Source organism: Caretta caretta, chromosome 1 (genome assembly GCF_965140235.1).
Source record: "Caretta caretta isolate rCarCar2 chromosome 1, rCarCar1.hap1, whole genome shotgun sequence".
Classification (NCBI taxonomy): domain Eukaryota; kingdom Metazoa; phylum Chordata; order Testudines; family Cheloniidae; genus Caretta; species Caretta caretta.
The window spans coordinates 123,641,455-123,661,604 of NC_134206.1; the positions used below are offsets into that span (position 1 = coordinate 123,641,455).

At 44.3% G+C, this 20,150-nt stretch overlaps 1 protein-coding gene across 3 annotated transcripts in view; it reads right to left on the reverse strand.

Annotated features, from left to right (window-relative positions):
• HERC2 (HECT and RLD domain containing E3 ubiquitin protein ligase 2) overlaps positions 1–14,534 on the reverse strand; it is a 206,911-nt gene extending 192,377 nt beyond the window's left edge. Inside the window, exons 1-2 of one of the 3 annotated variants that reach the window (XM_048858958.2) lie at positions 14,462–14,534; positions 13,265–13,378 (exon numbers count right to left, since the gene is read on the reverse strand). In XM_048858958.2, coding sequence (XP_048714915.2) covers positions 13,265–13,336 — 72 coding nt within the window. In that variant the 5' untranslated portion in view covers positions 13,337–13,378; positions 14,462–14,534. Of the gene's footprint in view, positions 1–13,264; positions 13,379–13,596; positions 13,787–14,399; positions 14,419–14,461 lie in introns of those variants that run through there. The other 2 variants (XM_048858973.2, XM_048858967.2) reach the window with 2 other exon arrangements.
• Between the last annotated feature and the right edge of the window lie 5,616 nt (positions 14,535–20,150).

A 20,150-nucleotide genomic window follows, 5' to 3' on the forward strand; every position in this document is an offset into this window, starting at 1 on the left:
GGAGTACTTGTGGCACCTTAGAGACTAACAAATTTATTTGAGCATAAGCTTTCGTGAGCTACAGCTCACTTCATCGGATGCATCCATACCAGACATATAATAGTGTGTGGCAATAAACAAAGCTGCTGACTGAAAGAAGGACTACTGACACAGCAGCTCTACTCCTTCAATTAAACCAGAGCAATTTAACACTGGAATTCTAGTTCACTCCATGGACAGTAAGCAACCAACATTAGCAATGTTTTACTATTATGATACTCAAAACCAAACATGGTTAAGCAGTTTCTTAAGTGTAGTGAATAATAAATTACTAGCCAAACATTTTTACCTTCCCCATTTCAGAATCTCAAAGCATTTTATCAATAATTAAGCTTCTCAACATCTGTAAGAAAAGTATTAACCCAGTTATAACCAAGTGGATGCTGCGACTTTGGGCAAGTCAGTTAAGTCCGTTTCAGGGAACTGAACAGCTACAGATCTGTACTTCAGCCACAGGACCATTCTTCCCACAAATTTGCTTGGAAATTAGGTTAATCAGCATAGAGACAAGCATTCTCTCCTGAACATTTGCTATTTCCAAAGTGCCTATCCACCTGACATCCAAGTGCTGCGACATAAGAATTGGAGTTCTGTCCAGAAACCTTTTGGTTGCTGTCTATCAGAAAGAGGAGAATGCTCTTCTGCATCACTGTTCATAGGAATGACTGATGTTCTGGGAACCACCCAGACTAGTAAATGGCTATGTTACCTCCTGCTCTGTAACCTTGGGGCCCTTAATGCTGTGCAACTATAGTCCCAAACCCTGGCACCAGTAGCCAGCCCACAAGCATAAGGTTTCACCCCCTGAGTCTCATCAGCCTAGTCACTCCTTGCAGTGACATCAAAAGCCCTTCCAGTCCCAAGTTTTCCCAAATGTGTCCTCCCTGAGTTCTTAAGTATTAAGAGACTCAAATCAGTCCCCTCTAGTTCATCACCCCCAAACATGTGAAACCAGCCCCCACAGTTATCAGTGTGCTTTGGCACTCACACTTCATAGTTGCACCTGCTTGTGGTAAAAATATAATTTATTTAACCACAGATTCAGAGATGAACTATTAAGGGAAAGCAAACATACATTATATACAGAAAATAAACAGACAATCTCAGGCTTTACACTTCCCTTTTCTAATCCAAGTTACCCGTTGCCTTTGAACACTATTCCTGCACTGATGAAGAGGTGGAGTTAAACAATGATGAGGAGCTCCTGGCCAGGTTGCCCAATGGGGCAGGAAGCCAGGAACTCTTCACCACTCTGAAGGTGTCTGGCCAGTCTCAGCAGTTGCTCTCCGGTGAGCAAGAAGCAGGAAAGGAGATGCCTGGGAAGCAGTTTGCGTAGTTCAGAGGCGGGTTCAGGGTATAGAAATGTACAAGGCTGGCTGTGTTCCTCTGTGCTGGACATTTCTCTGTGCAGCTAATCAGTACAGCAGAACAGGGTGTTGATGCACGCCAAGATCTCATGGGAATCCTCCAGAGAGATCTCTAGGAAGTTTTCCTGGAGGTACTCTGCAATCCCCTGCTGAAGGTTCTTTGGCAGAGCTGCTCTTTTCCTTCCCCCATTGTAGGAAGCTTTCCTGTGCTATTCGGCAATCACTTGTGAGAGGACCAAAGCAGCACACAGGCGAGTAGCATAGGGACCAGGGTAGAAGCCACAAGCATGTAGTAGACATACCCTTGCTTCCCTGCTTACCCTCAGCAATGATATACACAATGACCCCCAACTATGGAAAAGTGCGGGAGAATTTTAGAGTTTTTCCCCCCTAGTCACTGTACCACAACCCTTACAGAGCATATAGGGACAAATTAGAAAGGCCAAGGCACAAAATCAGATTAAATTAGATATGGACATAAAAGGTAACAAAACAAGACTACATTTTACAAATACATTAGAAGTAAGAGGAAGACCAAGGACACGGTAAGCCGATCACTCAAAAAGGAGGGAAAAATAGTAGAAAATGCAACAACGACCGAAATGCAAAACAATTTTTTTTGTTTCACTTTTCATCAAAAAGGCTAGCAGTGATCAAACAACTAACATAGCTAACATCTGTATAAAAGGGGTAGGATCGGAAGCTAAAATAGGGAAAAAACCCATTTAAAATTACTTAGACAAGTTAGTGTCTTCAAGTTGACAGGGCCTGACAAAATACACCCTAGAATACCTAAACTAACAGAAGACATCTCTGAGCCATTAGTGATTATAGTTGAGAACCCATGGAGGATGGGAGAGATCCCAGAGGACTGAAAAAGGCCAAACATAATACTTATATGTTAAAAGGGAAATAAGGACAACCCAGGGAAATATAGATCAGTCCAATTAACTTTAGTACCCACAAAGATAATGGAGCAAACAATCAATTTGTAAGCACCTAAAAAAAGAAAGATAAGTAACAGTCAACATGGATTTATCAAGACCAAATCACAACAAGCTGGGTCGTGCTCAAGGGGAGGCAAGCAGAGGCACGGGCCAGGGTCACAGAGGGACCTGACAGTTCTTCCAGCCCCGTGGCCACGGTAGGGGCACAGAACATGCCCCTCCAAAAGCCATCAAATGTTTAATCCCTGTACATGCCCCTGCATCAAGTCAACCTGATATCCTCCTTTGACAGAGAAACAAACCTTGTGGATGGGGGAAAGCAGTAGATGTGATGTATCTCAACTTTACTAAGGCTTCTGATTCTGTCTCACATGATCTTCTCATAACTTGGGTGAGAATTTTCCCCAAAGGAACTAATGCCCCCTTCTCTCCTTCTGCAGACTGGGCCAGCCCAAGACCCCCTGCCACCTGGCCACACTGGGCTTGCCTGGCCTAAGCCACTCTCCTGAGCCCTCCCTCCTATATAGGGCTGGTATTGCTGCTCCCCCCGCCCCACACATTCCTCCGTGTCCCACTAGAGGGTCACACCCCACCATTCTGGCAAAATGCAGAGTTTTGCCCAAAAAATCGGGATGGCCAGTACAGGGCTTTAAAAAGGACTGTCCCAGCCAAAACAGGACATATGGTCACCCTACTCATAAGCAAACTAGGGAAATATAGTCTAGACAAACCTACTATAAGGTGGGTGCACAACTGGCTGAAAAACAGTACTCAGTTATCTCTTGTTCATAGTTAAGCTGGAAACGCATACTGAGTGGGGTCCTGCAGGGATCAGTCCTGGGTCCAGTTCTATTCAATCTCTTCATAAATGGTTTAGATAATGGCAAAGAGAGTACACTTAAAGTTAGCAGATGATACCAAGCTGGCAGTGGTTGCAAGAACTTTGGAGGACAGGATTAGAATTCAAAATTACCTTGACAAACTGGAGAAATGGTCTGAAATCAATAGGATGCAATTTAGTATGGAGAGACTCAAAGTATTCTAATGAAGGAACAATCAATTGCACAGATCCAAAATGGAAAATGACTGCCTAGGAAGGAGCATTGCTGAAAAGCATCTTGAGGTTATAGTGGATCACAAACTAAACAGAAAGCAATACTGTTGCAAAAACATTCTGGAATGTATTAACAGGAGTATTGTAAGAAAGACATGAGTAAGGCTGCGAGTTTATCACAGAAGTCATGGATTCCGTGACTTTCTGGGACCTCTATGACTTCTGAAGTGGCAGGTACAGCTGGCCCAGGGGCTGCCTGAGCAGCTTGGGCAGCCCCTGAACAGCCACACAGGCCACTGCTAGGGCAGTCTTGGCCCTCCCCCCCGCCCACTGCCAAAGCAGCACCAGCAGGAGTTTGGGTGTGGGAAGGGGCTCAGGGCTGGGAGTTTGGGTGCAGAAGGGGGTGAGGGCTCTTCTGTGGCACTTACCTCGGGAAGCTCCCCAGAAAGGGAGACAAGTCCCTCCCTCAGCTCCTAGCTCCACGCGCTGCCCCCGCCCCAAGTGCTGGCTCCACAGCTCCCATTATCTGGGGACTGTAGCCATTGGGAGCTGCAGGGGTGGTGCCTGCAGGCGGAGGCAGCGCACAGAGCTAGGAGCTCAGGGAGGGATAGGTCGCCGCTTCCGGGGAGCCACAAGGAGCTAGGTAGGGAGCCTGCCAGCCCCGGCACGCCCCACCCCTGAACACCCGTGGCGCCCCCCACCCCAAGATTTAGTCAGAAGTATATAGTACAAGTTATAGTACAAGTATATAGTACAAGTTATATTCAGGTCACGGACCATGAATTATTGTTTAGTGACTGGTCTAACTTTTACTTAAAAAAACCCCACACCTATGACTAAAATGTAGCCTTAGACATGAGAAGTAATTCTACTACTACTCCGCACTGATAAGACCTCAGCTGGAGCACTCTAGCCAGTTGTGGGCACCACAGTTTTGGAAAGATGGGGCCAAATTGGAATAAATCCAGAGAAGAGCAACAAAAACGATTAAAGGTCTAGAAAACATTACCTACAGGGAAAGATTAAACAAACTCAGTTTTTTCAGTCTGGAATAGAGAAGACAGAGGGTGGACATAATAACAGTCTTCAAGTACATAAGTGTTACAAAGAGGAGGGTGACAAGTTGTCCTCCTTAACCACTGAGGACAGGATAAAACGTAATGGGCTTAAATTGTTGCGAGAGAGATTTAGGTTAGACATTACGAAAAGCTTCCTAACTGTAAGAGTAGTTAAGCACTGAAAAATTACCTAGGCAGGTTATAGAATCTCCACCAGTGCAGGTTTTTAAGAACAGGTTAGACACACACCTATCAGGGATCATCTAGATAACACTAATTCCTGCTTCAGTGCAGGGGACTGAATAGATGATCTAATGAGGTCCCTTCTAGTCCTACATTTCTATAATTCTATTAACAGAACATTTAGGGATAAAGAGGTTTCTGAAGATACTCAGTGAGTTCAGGATCACATTCTCCAAAACATTCATGTGCAACCAGGGCTGTCCCTAGCTATTCTGGTGCCCTACACAGCACCCCTGAGGGAGGGGGGACAGGCTTGGGGGAAAGGGAGGAACCACCCCTCAGCACTCACCAGCAGTGCGGTTGGGGCCAGGCCACTGGACTTCCCACCCCTGGTGAGTGCAGGCCCAGCCCTGCTTCAGTCCTCAGGGGAGTGGGGATGGAGCGGGAGTGGAGCAGGGGCAGGGCAGAGGCTTTGGGGAAGGGGTGGAGTGAGGCCAGAGCTGAGGTGGAGCAGCGGCAGAAGAGGCGAAGCAGGGGCTGGAGCAGCTGTGTAGGGCACCAGAAAAGTACAGCTGCATACTTTGCGTATTGGTAAGGACAGCCTTGTGTGCAACTGCTAGTCTTACAGAGAAGAAATTCAACTGACAGGCCGCCTTTCTGCATTTGCTCCCATACCAGACTGGACACACCTGGCAACCATAGTCACCATTTGGAGAATGGAATTAGGAAGCACTACATTAATGTACTACACACTCAGCAGCCCCCACCGTAACCTATTGGTAATCTTACCCGCTTAATTAAACTGAGGCTTTTACTCTGACTGGCACTAGGTTTACTTTTTAAAGTTAGAAGCTGAAGTGTTTATTTAGTTTAATAGATTTTCTTTAGCCCAATTAACAACTAACTTAAAAAACTAATTTAGAAGCCTACTCTCCCTCTGTGCAAACTCCTATTCTATTTCTCTCAAGTCTCAAGAGAAGTCCTGAATCCCTTCCTGGGCAGATGACCTTGAGCAGGAAGACAGCAGAATCTAGGAGATCTAACTTTTCATTAACTCCATAGACCAAATCATGCATGCCAATTATTATGCTCCTTTCTAATCCAAATGGAGGAGACACTGCCACATCACCTGCATGAGACCCTGAATCCTCACCATATTTTTCCATGCACAATCTCAACTGAAGTTTTTTAAAAATAGGATTCTTTTAGAAATAAACAGGAGTTGGGTAAATTGTTTTGGAATCAACTGTTTAGAGATTTGTTTGCCAAGATTCTCTGAACATGGTCTAGCTCAGGGGTGGGCAAACTTTTTGGCCCGAGGGCCACATCGGGGTGCAAAACTGTATGGAGGGCCGGGTAGGGAAGGCTGTGCCTTCACAACAGCCTGGCCCCTGCCCCCTAACCACCCCCTCCCACTTCCCGCCCCCTGACTGCCCCCCTCAGAACTCCCGACCCATCCAACCCCCCCTGCTTTTAGTCCCCTGATTTCCCCCTCCTGGGACCCCCCTGCCCCAAACCACCACACCCCCGGGACCCCCTACCCAACCCCTGCACCGCCGCCACCCCCTTACCATGCCACTCAGAGCAGCAGGAGCTCGCAGCCCTGCTGCCTGCGCAGTGGCATAACTGTGGGGGAGGGGGAACAGCAGGGGAGGGGCTGTGGGCTAGCCTCCCGGGCAAGGAGCTCAGGGGCCAGGCAGGACAGTCCTGTGGGCCATAGTTTGCTCACCTCTGGCCTAGCTGATTAACAATTTATGCCACAAGAGCAAACTGCCCTGTAGGCAGAATGAAAGTCTGAAGTTACTTGTATGAACTTCACTGAAGCACGTACTGCAAGTAAAACAAAGCAGGCAGCAAAACCATCCATCCAAGAACTTAATTAAGACACAACCCTCAAAGAAACATTTAAATAGCAACCTGAAAAATGTATCAGAAACCTGCTAACAATGGCCAGTTATGAAAGACAGGAACTACTCACTGGGAAGCACTCCAAAATCCCTAGCAGTGCAAAGGGGAGAAAGAAAAGAGCATCCTGCCTCTTCCTTGCAGCTGCATCATATTTTGTATCAACCCTTAAAAAAAGGGGAGGTGAGCGGGGGGGAAACAGGACCTTTTTTCCTTTTATCTCCCCTCCCACTCAGACTGCTGTAAAGAGAAGGGTAGAAAAGTAACATTCATATTCCCCTGTTTTCTCCCACACACTCTGCCTCTTTAAGTCTGTTTTTTGTATTTCTTACCCTTTTGTTGTCTCTCTTTTGTGGTTGGTTTTGTTTTTTTTTTCTGGTTTCCTTTTCCCAGTCTCCATGGGATCATACCCCACTTACCATGAAAAGCCATAGTGAAGCAAATACTTGTAACACTTGTGTTTTACTATTTAGCTTGAGGAGTAAGAGTGAAGCTTACTAGAACTGCATCAGTTCCATACTCTGCTACTAAAGTCCTAAATATTGGAAGTCTTCCCACTGGACACCAGAAAGTACTTTTTCCGAGCTTTAATTTAAACAGGAAGATGCATTAACACTAGTGTTCTACAGGATTTGAAAAATCCTACTTGCTACAGGAGACTCTTAAATTGTTACGAGTGAGTGAAAAGTCAAATACCACTAACTCCTTCAGAACCAAAGCTTTCGTTGAGGGACAGCATCAAATTGATTTTAATTGACTGTTTTCATAAAATAGAATGATGGAGCACCCCAGGATTTTTTTTTACATTTTTGAGTTATTTAAAACTGCAAGTGTTTCTGAACCCTGTTGATGTTTGTAAGGCTCTTTTCAGAAACTGACTATAAAGAGGAAGTGACTGAAACCCACCACATAAGTAAAAAAATAGTTTGCGCTAACTTTTCCATTTTAATAACCAAGGCCCTGATACGACAATAAGATCCTCACAGGTGGATGACACAGATGCAGGGGAGCCTCACCAAATGCAACAGGATTCCAGGCTGGCAAAGGAACTCAATTTAAGATCAGGATTTTAGGCATAATTTAAAGAAGGTACAAAGATTTCAGACATGAGTATACTTCTTAAAGTTTGTTACCCCTTTGAAAAAGTTACCTCTAGCCCGTATGGTTACAAAAATAGCCTTCCAAATATGAAATGACTGTAAGTTGACGCAAAGCTGTCTTATTAAGAAGAGACAGCTCTAGTACCTTGGCTGCTGCCCATTGCTTTCCCAAGCTACAGCAGACTCTTTACTACTGCTATTCAGTTAATAGAGCAGGATCTAAAAACAGCATCAGTATAGGAAGCCCAACACGCTCCCCTTTCCACTAGCTGGCATGGGAGGCTTTCCCAGCTGGAGGCTAGGGCCAATCTTCTGTATCTGGCTTTGACTAGTAGTTTTAGTCCCCTAGGTATTGGCTTTCTGCTAAAATTGTTTAAGTTCTATGTATGAGGTAGATATGGACAAGAGCGGAAAGTAGGGAAGTAAGGAGAGGAAAGAGCAAGACTCTCATAAGAGCGTGGAGGCAAAAGAAAAACCTGAAAATGTTGTCGAGAAAACAAGCCGTATTCTATAGGGGTTTAAAAAAAAAACTAGATGAGAGTGAAGTCAAGAAGGGAAAAAGGTATGACAAATGTAAGAGATATGGCATGTTTAAAACATTTTAAAAAGTATTCAACAGAAAGGCGATTGACAGTGTTACTATTAAACACACAGACAGGTTTTAGAGTAGCAGCTGTGTTAGTCTGTATTCGCAAAAAGAAAAGGAGTACTTGTGGTACCTTAGAAACTAACAAATTTGTTATTTTTATTAAATACACTATATATCAGTTTTATTTCTTTAATTGGTGGGGGTGCCAGCACAAGTACACAAGGATACACTGCATCAGGGTGCAAGCCTCCCAGCCTGGGTTCACAGACTCATGCTATTCTTGAAGCGCTTGCTCAAGTCTGTGGGACCCAGGCTGGGAGGCTCACTCCCAGATGCAGTGTAGACATACCCTTACACACTTAACAAGATTAATTCTTGGGCTACAAAGGGTCAGGTAAATTTTTTAAGCCCTGGTAACCATCTGTTTTGTCACAACTTTTCACACTTGGCTCAAAATTAAGGGAGAAGGGGACAAGAATTTTGAAATACATCTAAAAGCATGTCTGAAGTAAACATGAATGACCTGTTACCGTTTATAGCTTTTTCCATATACCTGTATCTCTCCCAATACTGGCAAATACTCTACCAAACGTGATTCCCCACATGTTAAAGGAAAAACTAGAATGCAGTAAGAGAATATTCTATTTGTCTAATTACAAAATATTGTATTTAAGAAACTTTAACAATCTAATTAAAACATTAGTAAACAAAGACAAAGCCATCTTAACAGTTTGATAATGACAAGCCAGCCAGAATCACTGCCTTGGAAGTCAGGCTTTCATTGGTAGTATAAGCCTATTATTTAGGCTGCCAATAGCAACACTAGTTCTTTCAGTTGCACTTGGCATCAATCTTGGCTTCTGCTGTGGGGCACGGTTTAATCTAAATGGCAGCCTCCACTGGGAGACAACAGATCATTCACCCAGCAGATACACTGAAACAGGAATTTCTGAACAGTGTTTTGAAAATTCTGCATCACACACAGAGGAGATATCCACATGCTAAGTTGCACGGGTGTGACCAGTGTTGCACATACATAAGACATCACCTGCACATTACTCCATCTACCCAGCACTTAGAGCAGTTTCAAAAGCCTATCTACAATAAATAAACGCCCATATGCCTTTCGTCCTTCTAATGCAATATGTGGTACTTCTCCTTGAGAAGTACAATTGATGATGATCCAGGAAAAGTAAGAAAAAGATCTGACAGTTTTCCTAGACTGTTTTAAAGTTTAATTTCTTGTTGCCATGTAAGGCACTTGAAAACTGTGGTGTTATGACAATTTATATATCTGAACAAGATAATATAGGTTATTTTTAGACACACCTTAGAAGGTCTTTTTATTTCTCTCCCTTGGAGATATATACACAGTTTCGCACACTGAGGCACCTGGCTGTACACCCAGAAGGCTAAAAGAAATAATCCTAATAAGTTTTTTAGAACTCTACAATATTCCTAAAATAGTTCCTATACTCTTTATGGTATGTACAGAATACACAGTGCGGTATAAATATGTTTGTCATAGTTGCATTATTCTTGAGTGGCAATCAAAAAACTCATGCCAACAAAATCTTCATGCCACACCACCCATCATATACTCAAAATGTTACCGTTAGACAGTGATACATGTTCTCTCTTGCCTCCTCTCATGTCAACATACTTGACTGAAAAACTATTTTGGACAGGGAGATAATAGAACGTATCCTTCCTCTGAAAAACAGTTCTAGTAGGAAAAAGATTATTAATTCCTTTTCTATTCCAGTTAGATTTTTTCTTAGCTTTTTCATTTAATTAAAGGTCTATTTGGACCGCCTCACCCACCTCCTAGGATCTATTAGCCCAGACAACCTTTCAGCAACACCATCAATCCTGCTTTCTATTACAGAACTGTCAGTGCATCCAAAGAAGATCTCTACATACGCTCAAAAGCTTGTCTCACCAACAGAAGTTGGCCCAAGAAAAGACACTACATCACCCCACCTTGTCTCTCTAATATTGGAAAGTAAAGACACAAGGTGGGCGAGATAATATCTTTTATTGAAGCAACTTCTGTCGGCAAAAGACACAAGCTGATTTCCATTGTTCCTTGCAACAGTGGTCTTATTCTTATCTGCTTCTTGTGGCCTTCCAGTTGCTGGTTAGCTAGTCCCTTCCAGTCAGTATCTATCCTCCATACTCTGTTTTACTAGGGAGATCTACAGCTGGCTAGTAAATCACACACTTGTCTGGTTTGCTTTGCCCTACACAGACCAACAATCCACTGTAGATAAGACAAACCAGTTTTCTGATTTTTTTAAGCACTGTTTGAGACCTGTGTCAACAAGACACACAGAAAGCAGAAATATATTTAATGTTATAAGAAAAGGAAAAAATGACTACTTCTCTAATATTATTTCATATACATTTCTATAACAGTTCATTACATGTTTCTTTACCAGCTGTCAAGTTATACTACAATACTGTCAGCCTATATCCCCTGACATGCTAGCCAACTCAAGTTATGACCATGGGGATGCCCCACACACCTGAGTTATCAGCAACACTCAGCTTATTACCAGAGTTAACTTTACAGATAAGACCAGTTCATAAAATAGTAGTTAGCAGTAACAACATATAGAGAAAGCGTGTAACTACTTTCAGATTCCAGGTTCTCGTTTGCTAACCTGGCAATTAATAAAAAACAAGCCAGATGGGGAGATCATCAAGCTCAGTATTCCAGAAAGCTATTATTACAGTTACTGTCTAAGCGGGAAGAGGCTCGAGTTTCATAGGTGCACGCTCCCACTGACTTCAACTGGAACTGTGACAGCTAATACATCTTATTTACTTTTATTTACATTTTATTTACTGAAAATTAAAAGTTCCTTAATATTAGGAGTTCCTCTTAATATAGCTCATTAAAGAGTTAACCATTACCTGGATTCCCACAATAGGCAAAAAGTACTTATTGCAGTTATAATTCATCCAATCAAAAAACAACCTCAAATTAAAATCAAGATGCTAGGACCATTTTGTTGATCATGTTCCCGAGCAATTACAAGAGGTTCAGAATATTAACAAAGACATTATCAAACAAATCACATGAGCAGACAAATTTGTAATCTCCCAGTTCAGAAGAAAAACAAACAGTTGAAACAAAAAAAAAAAAAAAAAAACCACGAACTTGACCAGAAAGAAAGGCCACCACTTTCAACTACAAATTTCCACTATTCTCTTGTAGCTGACACTGCATGTTTGCGACCTATAATTTTTCTTCAAGATGCTTAGCTCAAAATTTGAGCTCAGGTATGAAATATATGTAACTTTGCCATTTAAAAGCATCTATGTTATTTCTTAAAAAAATAAAAAGCATCTTAGATATCACTCACGACGCTTACTTATTAACTTGCTAAAAGTTTGTTTTGTTTTTTGCAGGTAGCAATGCAGGCTATTGGGAGGGGAAAGAGGAGAATTACTTTACCAATATCCAATGTGAGTTCAGTCATCTCTCGGAATTTCATATACAAGGTTTTTCCAATGAATGTAATGTGAAAATACCAACCCGCTAAAAGTTGCATGCTAGTAGTGAATCCGGTTTTGCTATACTTTAGATGGAAAATATTGGAGACAGAATCTCATCAGATTGCAGGCTCCCCAGGACAAAGTCTGTCTCATTTATGTAGGCACAGGAACAGCTAATCAGTGGTTCTCAAACTTTTGTACTGGTGACCCCTTCCACATAGCAAGCCTCTGAGTGCGACCCCCCATGAGTTTTAAAAAATGTATATATAAGTTGGTTTTGGGGTCGAGGCTGACAGCTCACGACCCCCCATATAATAACCTTGTGACTCCCTGAGGGGTCCGGACCCCTGAGCTAAATTCTAGGCTCAGCTCTGCCATTCAGTCACTCTGTGTAATCTTGGGAAAGGTCACTTGACTATGCCATTCTCTCAGTTTCCTCACCTGTAACTGAAAGATAATACTGACTGACCTACTTCAATGCCATTTTATGTATTACTTTGAAAATGTAAAGTACTGAAAAATATATACATATCTGATTGATTGAACATTCCATTGACTGAACATTCTATCCCAAATGCTTTACTGACCCGAAAATCTACATACTACCACTAATTACAACATGGATTTGAAAACTAGAAACTATAACATTATAATAAATCTTTATTCCCATTTTCCATGGCCTTATCACGAGTGCATATGTTTTGGTTTTCAGTCAAACATCACAGATAAGAGAGTTATATGTTCCACTTTCACAATAAATCTCTGAACAAGGTACAATGTTTTTCCACAGGTCAAAAACAGGACAAAGATTCAAGATAAACTTATCAAACAACTCCTTGTAGGGCGTTTTTTAAGAAAGGGGGCAGGGGGGAGACCCACACACCACGATTTAAGTCCCTACAAATAATTCAAGCAGAATTATCAAGAAATTCATCTGTGGATTTAAAGTAGTTGCTCCTACTCTTCTATGCGCAAGTAACAATTTGATCAGATTTCAGTTTTCCTTAACCACAGGTTTCAGAGTAGCAGAGGTGTTAGTCTGTATCCACAAAAAGAAAAGGAGTTCTTGTGGCACCTTAGAGACTCTGCTCAAATAAATCTGTTAGTCTCTAAGGTGCCACAAGTACTCCTTAACCACAGTTTTTCTTCCATGTTATAGCTATCAGCTATAAATAGTGAGAGTAAACAGTAGACTAAAAATATTTACAGTACTTTTTAAACTCACAGAGCTCTACTAATTAAACATGAACCCCTGAATAAAGACATTAAAAAGCAAAAATATATACTTCAGCTTGGTTTTAAACAAAATAGAGACTACACTGAAATTAAAACTGTGCTTTTATTGCCTCTTTGAGATCAGTTCTCAGGGCAGCATGCTCAGAAACTGCATGCCATTTTCAACAGCATAGTTAGCTTCTTCAGTTTGTTACCAATTGACATTTAAAAACATTGCTGATGTGCACACCAAATGCCAGGATACAAAATACTATAATAAAAAGCCACAAGGAAAGTCCTTACCTGTAAATCTGTCTTCAGCCATTTGGAATCAAACCTAGTTTGAGCAGCCAGACAAAAAGGTTCAGAAGACATTTTCCTTCTCCAGACCTCTCTAGGCTGGCAGAGTGGCCAGACCTGTCAGTGGAGGGGGAAAAAAAAAATCTAGTAGATAAAATAAGCTATACAAAGTTATTCTTGGTAATACCAGAAAAATTCCCATTTCCTCTAAGGTTGTATTTATATGACTCTCCCTATCTCTCATAGGAGCTGACACCCTGACAATGCATAAAGGGGAGGAAAAAAGGCGGAGGAAGGAAGGAAAAGGTAGCAACAACGCTAGTCAGACCACAAACCTTCCCCTCCCGAGGATGGTGAAAACATCCTTTCTGATGCACCGAAGGATGCCATCAGAGACCCGGGTTGCTGTCTCTGCCGCTCAGACCCGTAAATGGTGCATGAAATAAATAATTGATCCAGAGTACGCCAGCAGCCGACAAACCCAAAGCTAGTACCGTTTTCACACACGCGCACGCGCGCACACACACACAGAGATGGACAGTGGTGGGAGGTTTCTATGATGCTCCTCTCCAAATACAGCATCCTCTTCCCCTTCAAGCTCAGCCAAGGCCCGTTGTCACCATCCCCCCTACATTACTGCTCGAATTCGTCCTGTAATACGGCCTGCGGGCTGGGGACCTGGCCTCAGCACCGGTTAGTAAAGCCCTGATCACCTCGAAATCCAGTTAGCTAGGAACGCTGCCCGGGCGCCCCGGGGAACCCAGGCTTCTGTGCAGCAGCAGCCGCCCCGCCGCCACCATGGCTCTGCCGGTCCCCCCGTTTTACGCGCCCCCAGGGCCGGGCCGGGCCGGTCCCTCTCCCGCCCTCCATTCAACCCACCGAGACCCCGCATTACATCCCCCGGGACAGGCCTGTCCACCTCCCCTGCCCCGCTAACAGCTGCATCAACAGGCGCCCAAGCAGGGCAGGGCTCAGGCCAGCCCCAGCAGAGAGAACGGGACTCCCCCCAAGCAGCTCCCGGGCGGGGGGGGGGGGGGAGGTGGGCTCAGCCCGGCCACCAGGGATCCCCCCCCTCCGGCGCCTAACAGCGGAGACGCACATCCCCAGTGCGGGGACAGGGGCGGCTCCAATTTCTCACCCCCACGGCACCGAGAGCCGCCCAGACCCCCCCGCGCGGACCGGTTCGCGCGCTGCGCTCACCCTCGGCGCCGTCTCCTCGCGCAGCCGCGACACGGCTCGAGCTATTCTTCTCCTCCGACTCCTCGCCCCGCCCCCACCCAATTCCCCTGCGGCGACACCGGAAGCAGGAGGGGCCTGGCCCTCCTCGGCCAATCCCGGAGCCGGCAGGAGAAGCCCATCCACCAATCAGCGTGTAGACAGGGGGCGGGACATCCTGTCTCGTAGCGGGCGGAGCCACAGAGCGGGAGGAGAGTAGGGGCCAAGCACTGATTGCGGGAGGGGCGGGGCCGCGGGGGGGAAAGGCCGTTGGCTGTTTGTGTAGCGCGCGCCCCTCCGCCCCCGGGCCTGCGTGGGCCCCGCCATAAAGCGCTTAGGCGCTAAGCAGCCTAGCGGGGAGCCGAGTTACAGCCCCTGTAAGCGGGGCGGGGACGGTCCTGGGAGCTGCCCTGTGACTTAAACTGGGACCGGTCGCCAGTTGAAAAGGGACCCTGTGGCCTCTCCAGGGCGCTCAAAGTCTGGCTGGGGGCGCAGCAGGTCCAGGCCCTCCCTGCCTTGGCTCGCTCAGAAGTACCGACCTGTCCTGTGGCCCCTAGGCGCAGCCCGGGGGCTGCACGCGCTGTCCCCCCTCCACAGGCTCCGCAGCTCCCATTGGCCAGGAACTGTGAGCCATGGGAGCTGCAGGGGCGGTGCCTGGGGGCAAGAGCAGCTGAGCGGCGCCTCCCTGCCTGACCCTGAGCCTAAGGACCACAGGGACCTACTGGCTGCTTCTAGGAGCCACGTGAAGTGAACCCGCCTGGAGCCCGTGCCACCTCCTGCACCCAAACTCCCTCCCACACTCCAATCCTGGAGGCCCTTCCCACACCCAAATTCCCTTCTGGAGCCCACACCCCCTCCCTGAGCTTCTCCCCCACTCCAAACCCCTTGGCCTCAGCCCCCTACCGTGTCCCATACCTTCATCTCCAGCTCCACATCACAGCCCTCATCCCTCCCACTCACCTCAACTCCCACCCCAGCTGCAAACCCCCTCCCACATGCCTGACCCCTCATTTCTGTCCCCAACCCATAGCCCACACCCCCCCACAAACACACACCAAACCCCTGCCTCAGCCCGGAGCCCCCTCCCACACTCTGAACCCAGAGAAGGGGCGGGGCCTCTGGGAAGGGGCAGGGGTGTTCGGTTTTCTATGATTAGAAAGTTGGCAACCCTTGCAGTATCTGGAAATATTTTTAAATGGGCAGTAGGGGTAGTTGTCATAAATATAAAGGGAAGGATAAACCCCTTTAAAATCCCTCCTGGCCAGAGGAAAAATCCTCTCACCTGTAAAGGGTTAAGAAGCTAAAGGTAACCTTGCTGGCACCTAACCAAAATGACCAATGAGGAGACAAGATACTTTCAAAAGCTGGGAGGAGGGAGAGAAACAAAGGGTCTGTGTCTCTGTCTGTCGGTATTCTGCTTTTGCTGGGGATAGACCAGGAATGGAGTCTTAGAACTTTTAGTAAGTAATCTAGCTAGGTATGTGTTAGATTATGATTTCTTTAAATGGCTGAGAAAAGAATTGTGCTGAATAGAATGACTATTCCTGTGTGTCCTTTTTGTAACTTAAGGTTTTGCTTAGAGGGATTCTGTGTGTTTTGAATCTAATTACCCTGTAAGGTACTTACCATCCTGATTTTACAGAGGTGAATTCTTTACTTCTATTAAAAGTCTTCTTGTAAGAAAACTGAATGCTTTTTCATTGTTCTTAGATCCAAGGGTTTGGGTCTGTGGTCACCTATGCAAATTGGTGAGGATTTTTACCAAACCTTTCCCAGGAAGTGGGGTGCAAGGGTTGGAAGGATTTTGGGGGGAAAGATGTGTCCAAATTACATATCCCAGTAAACCCAGTTAGAGTTTGGTGGTGGCAGTGGTTATTCCAAGGACAAAGGATAAAACTAATTTGTACCTTGGGGAACTTTTAACCTAAGCTGGTAAAAGTAAGCTTAGGAGGTTTTCATGCAGGTCCCCACATCTGTACCCTAGAGTTCAGAGTGGGGGAGGAACCTTGACAGTGGTTATGGCAAGAGTAGGTTAGTGATAGACTATGAGAACGACTGTCCTGGGTCAGACCAGTTATCCTGCTGTGACAGTGGCCAGGACCAGAAGCAACTAGCAGGCAGACAGTAGGAACACCCTGATCAGTGTGACTAATAGCCATTGCTGGTCCTATCCTGCGTGAACTTATCTAAGCCTTTTTTGAACCTTCACAACATCCCCTGCTAGCAAATTCCACAGGTTGACTATGTGTTGTATGACCACGTACATCCCTATGTTTGTTTTAAACTTGCTGCCTATTAATTTCATTGGGTGACTCCTGATTTTTGTGTTATGTGAAGGGGTAAACAACACTTCCTTATTCACATTCTCCATACCATTCATGATTTTATAGACCTCTCTCATATCCCCTTTTAATCATCTCTTTTCAAATTTAAATCTTAGTGATTTTAATCTCTCCTAATATGGCAGCTATTTTTCCCCTTCTCTGTACTTTTTCCAATTCGAATATATCTTTTTTGAGATGGGGTCACCAGAACTGCACACAATATTCAAAGTATGAGTGTATAATGGATTTACACAGGGGCTTTAGGACATTGTTTTATTGTCTAGCCCTTTCCTAATGGTTTCTAACATTGTTAGCTTTTTTGACTACCACTGCGGCTTGGGCAGATACTACAGAACTATCCCCTATGACTCCAACATCTCCTTGAGTGGCAACAGCTAATTTAGACCCCCATCGTTTTGTATGTAGTTAGGATTACATTTTCCAACATGCATTACTTTGCACTAATCAACATTGAATTTCGTCTGCCATTTTGTCACCAAGTCATCCACTTTAGTGAGAGCCCTTTGTAACTCTTCGCAGTTAGCTTTGAACTTACCTTGAGTAATTTTGCAATTGTCTGTAAATTTTGCCACCCCATTGTTTACTCCTTTTTCCCCAATCATTTATGATTATGTTGAACAGCACAGGCCCCCGTACAGAGCCTTGAGACGCCCCACTATTTACTGCTCTCCATTGTGAAAACCCTTTATTCCAGTAGTTCTCAACCTCCAGCCCACAGGCTGCTTGCAGCTCATTCAGCATACAGCTGCGGCCCATGAGACATCCTCAGGGCCATACAGATAGTACTGGATGCAGCCCACAATGGTAAATAGGAATAAAGCAGTGATTCTCAACCTACCTTTAGTCTGTTACTGATCTATTAGAAGACCTCCTATTCCATGAATGGTTTCAGAGTAGCAGCTGTGTTAGTCTGTATCCACAAAAAGAAAAGGAGTACTTGTGGCACTTTAGAGACTAAAATTCATTTGAGCATAAGCTTTCATGAGCTACAGCTCACTTCATCAGATGCGTTCAGTGGAAAATACAGTGGGGAGATTTATATACATAGAGAACATGAAACAATGGGTGTTACCGTACACACTAACAAGAGAGTGATCACTTAAGGGGAGCTATTACCAGCAGGAGGGCGGGGGGGAAAAAGCCTTTTGTAGTGATAATCAAGGTGGGCCATTCCCAGTAGTTGACAAGAACATTTGAGGAACAGTGGGGGATGGAGGGGAGGAATGAACTTGGGGAAATAGTTTTACTTTGTGTAATGACCCATCCACTCCCAGTCTCTATTCAAGCCTAAATTAATTGTATCCAGTTTGCAAATTAATTCCAATTCAGCAGTCTCTCATTGGAGTCTGTTTTTGAAGTTTTTTTTGTTGAAGAATTGCAACTTTTAGATCTGTAATCGAGTGACCAAAGAGATTGAAGTGTTCTCTGACTGGTTTTTTAATGTTATAATTCTTGACGTCTGATTGCATCTGATGAAGTGAGCTGTAGCTCACAAAAGCTTATGCTCAAATAAATTTGCTAGTCTCTAAGGTGCCACAAGTATTCCTTTTCTATTCCATGACTGTCTACTTTTCTTAAGAGCCTTTAGTGAGAGACCTTGTCAAAGGCTTTCTGAAAGTCCAATACACTATGTTGACTTGTCCAGATGCTTGTTGACTCCCTCAAAATACAATAGAGTTGTAAAGGGAAATCATGCCTCAAAGCCATGTTAACTCTACCTCAACAAATTGCGTTCATTTATGTGTCTGATCATTTTGTTTTTTCCTGTAGTTTCAACCAATGTGCTTGGTACTGAAGTTAGGCTTACTAGCCTGTAATTACCGGAATTGCCTCTGGAGCCTTTATAAAAAAATATGTTTAAAAAGTGTTATATTAGCTACCCTAGTCTCCAGTCATCTGGTACAGAGGCTGATTTAAGTGACAGGTTACACATCCCAGTAGTTTTACAATTTCATATTTGAGTGCCTTCAGAACTGTTGGATGAATGCTATTTGATCTGGTGACTTATTACTATTTATCAATTTGTTCCAATATATCCTCTGTTGATACCTCAATCTGGGACACCTAAAAGAACGTCTTAGGTGTAGGAATTTCCCCTGCATCCTCAGCAGTGAAGACCGATGCAAAGAATTCATTTAGCTGCCCCACAACAGCCATAGCTTCCTTGAGCGCTCCTTTAGCGATTTAGTTGCTTAGTATCCCCACCATGGTGTCTTTTTATGGTCCTCTTACTTTTTTTTTTTTTTTAAACACTACTACTTGGGATATACATTTAATTTGAGCCTCTGTTATGGTTTTATAACAAGCCACCATGCAGTCTGTGGCATTTCACCCTTGTGACTCTTCCTTTTAATTTCTCTTCCACTAGCTGCTTCTTTGTGTAGTTCCCCTTTCTGAAATTAAATGCTACTGTGGTGGCTTTCTTTGGCATTTTTCCCCCTACAAGGATGTTCAATTTAAATTACATTATGGTCACTATTACCGAGCAATTCAGCTAGATTCACCTCTTGGAGCAGATCTTGTGCTCTTATTAGGACTAAATCAAGAATTGCCTAACCCCTTGTGGGTTCCAGGACAAACTGCTTCTTGGAGTAGTCTTGTGGTGTCAAGAAATTTATCTCTGCATCCTTTCCTGAGGTGACATATCTGGTTAATATGAGGGTAGTCAAAATCCCCCATTGTTGTGTTTTCTGCCTTTGCAGCATCAATAAATCTCCTTGCTAATTTTCCATGAAATGTGAAATAATCAGGAAGGGGTTGGTTTGAAACAGGGATTTGAAGTAGAAAACTTAAGTAACCAGATGCCCAGGAAGAAGGAGGTTATTCTGAAGAGGGATGCTGAGAAAGAAAGCTATGGACTTCTTTGCATGAGTAGGAGGAGACAAGAGGAGCATGGAAGCAAGTAGAAACGGAGTGTGTATGTGAGGAAAAATAAAAATCACATTTAATTGTCAGTTTAGCACAGATTTAGTTAAATCAGTGCAAGTGCTTGTGCAAACGTGCTTCGTTTGGCTTAAGAGTATCTGCACAGAGGTTTTTGCCAATTTAACTAAATCAGCTTCTAAATCTGTGCAGTTTTCTCTTGCAGACAAGGCCTTCACTGAGACATGATGGCTCACAGCAGGAGACAATTGCAGCCAGGAAACAGAGCTGTATGTTGCCTCTAAAGTGGGGAAGAGAAGTTTTGGGGAGGGGGGGGGAGAAATAGAAAAAAGATGGTAGGAATGTAGGTAATTGGGACATAGGAGAAGGGGGATGGGAGTAGGATGGGGTGACAAGGAGAAGAGGAGGGAGGAAAAGTGGATCATGTCTTGGTTCTGGGTTTGATT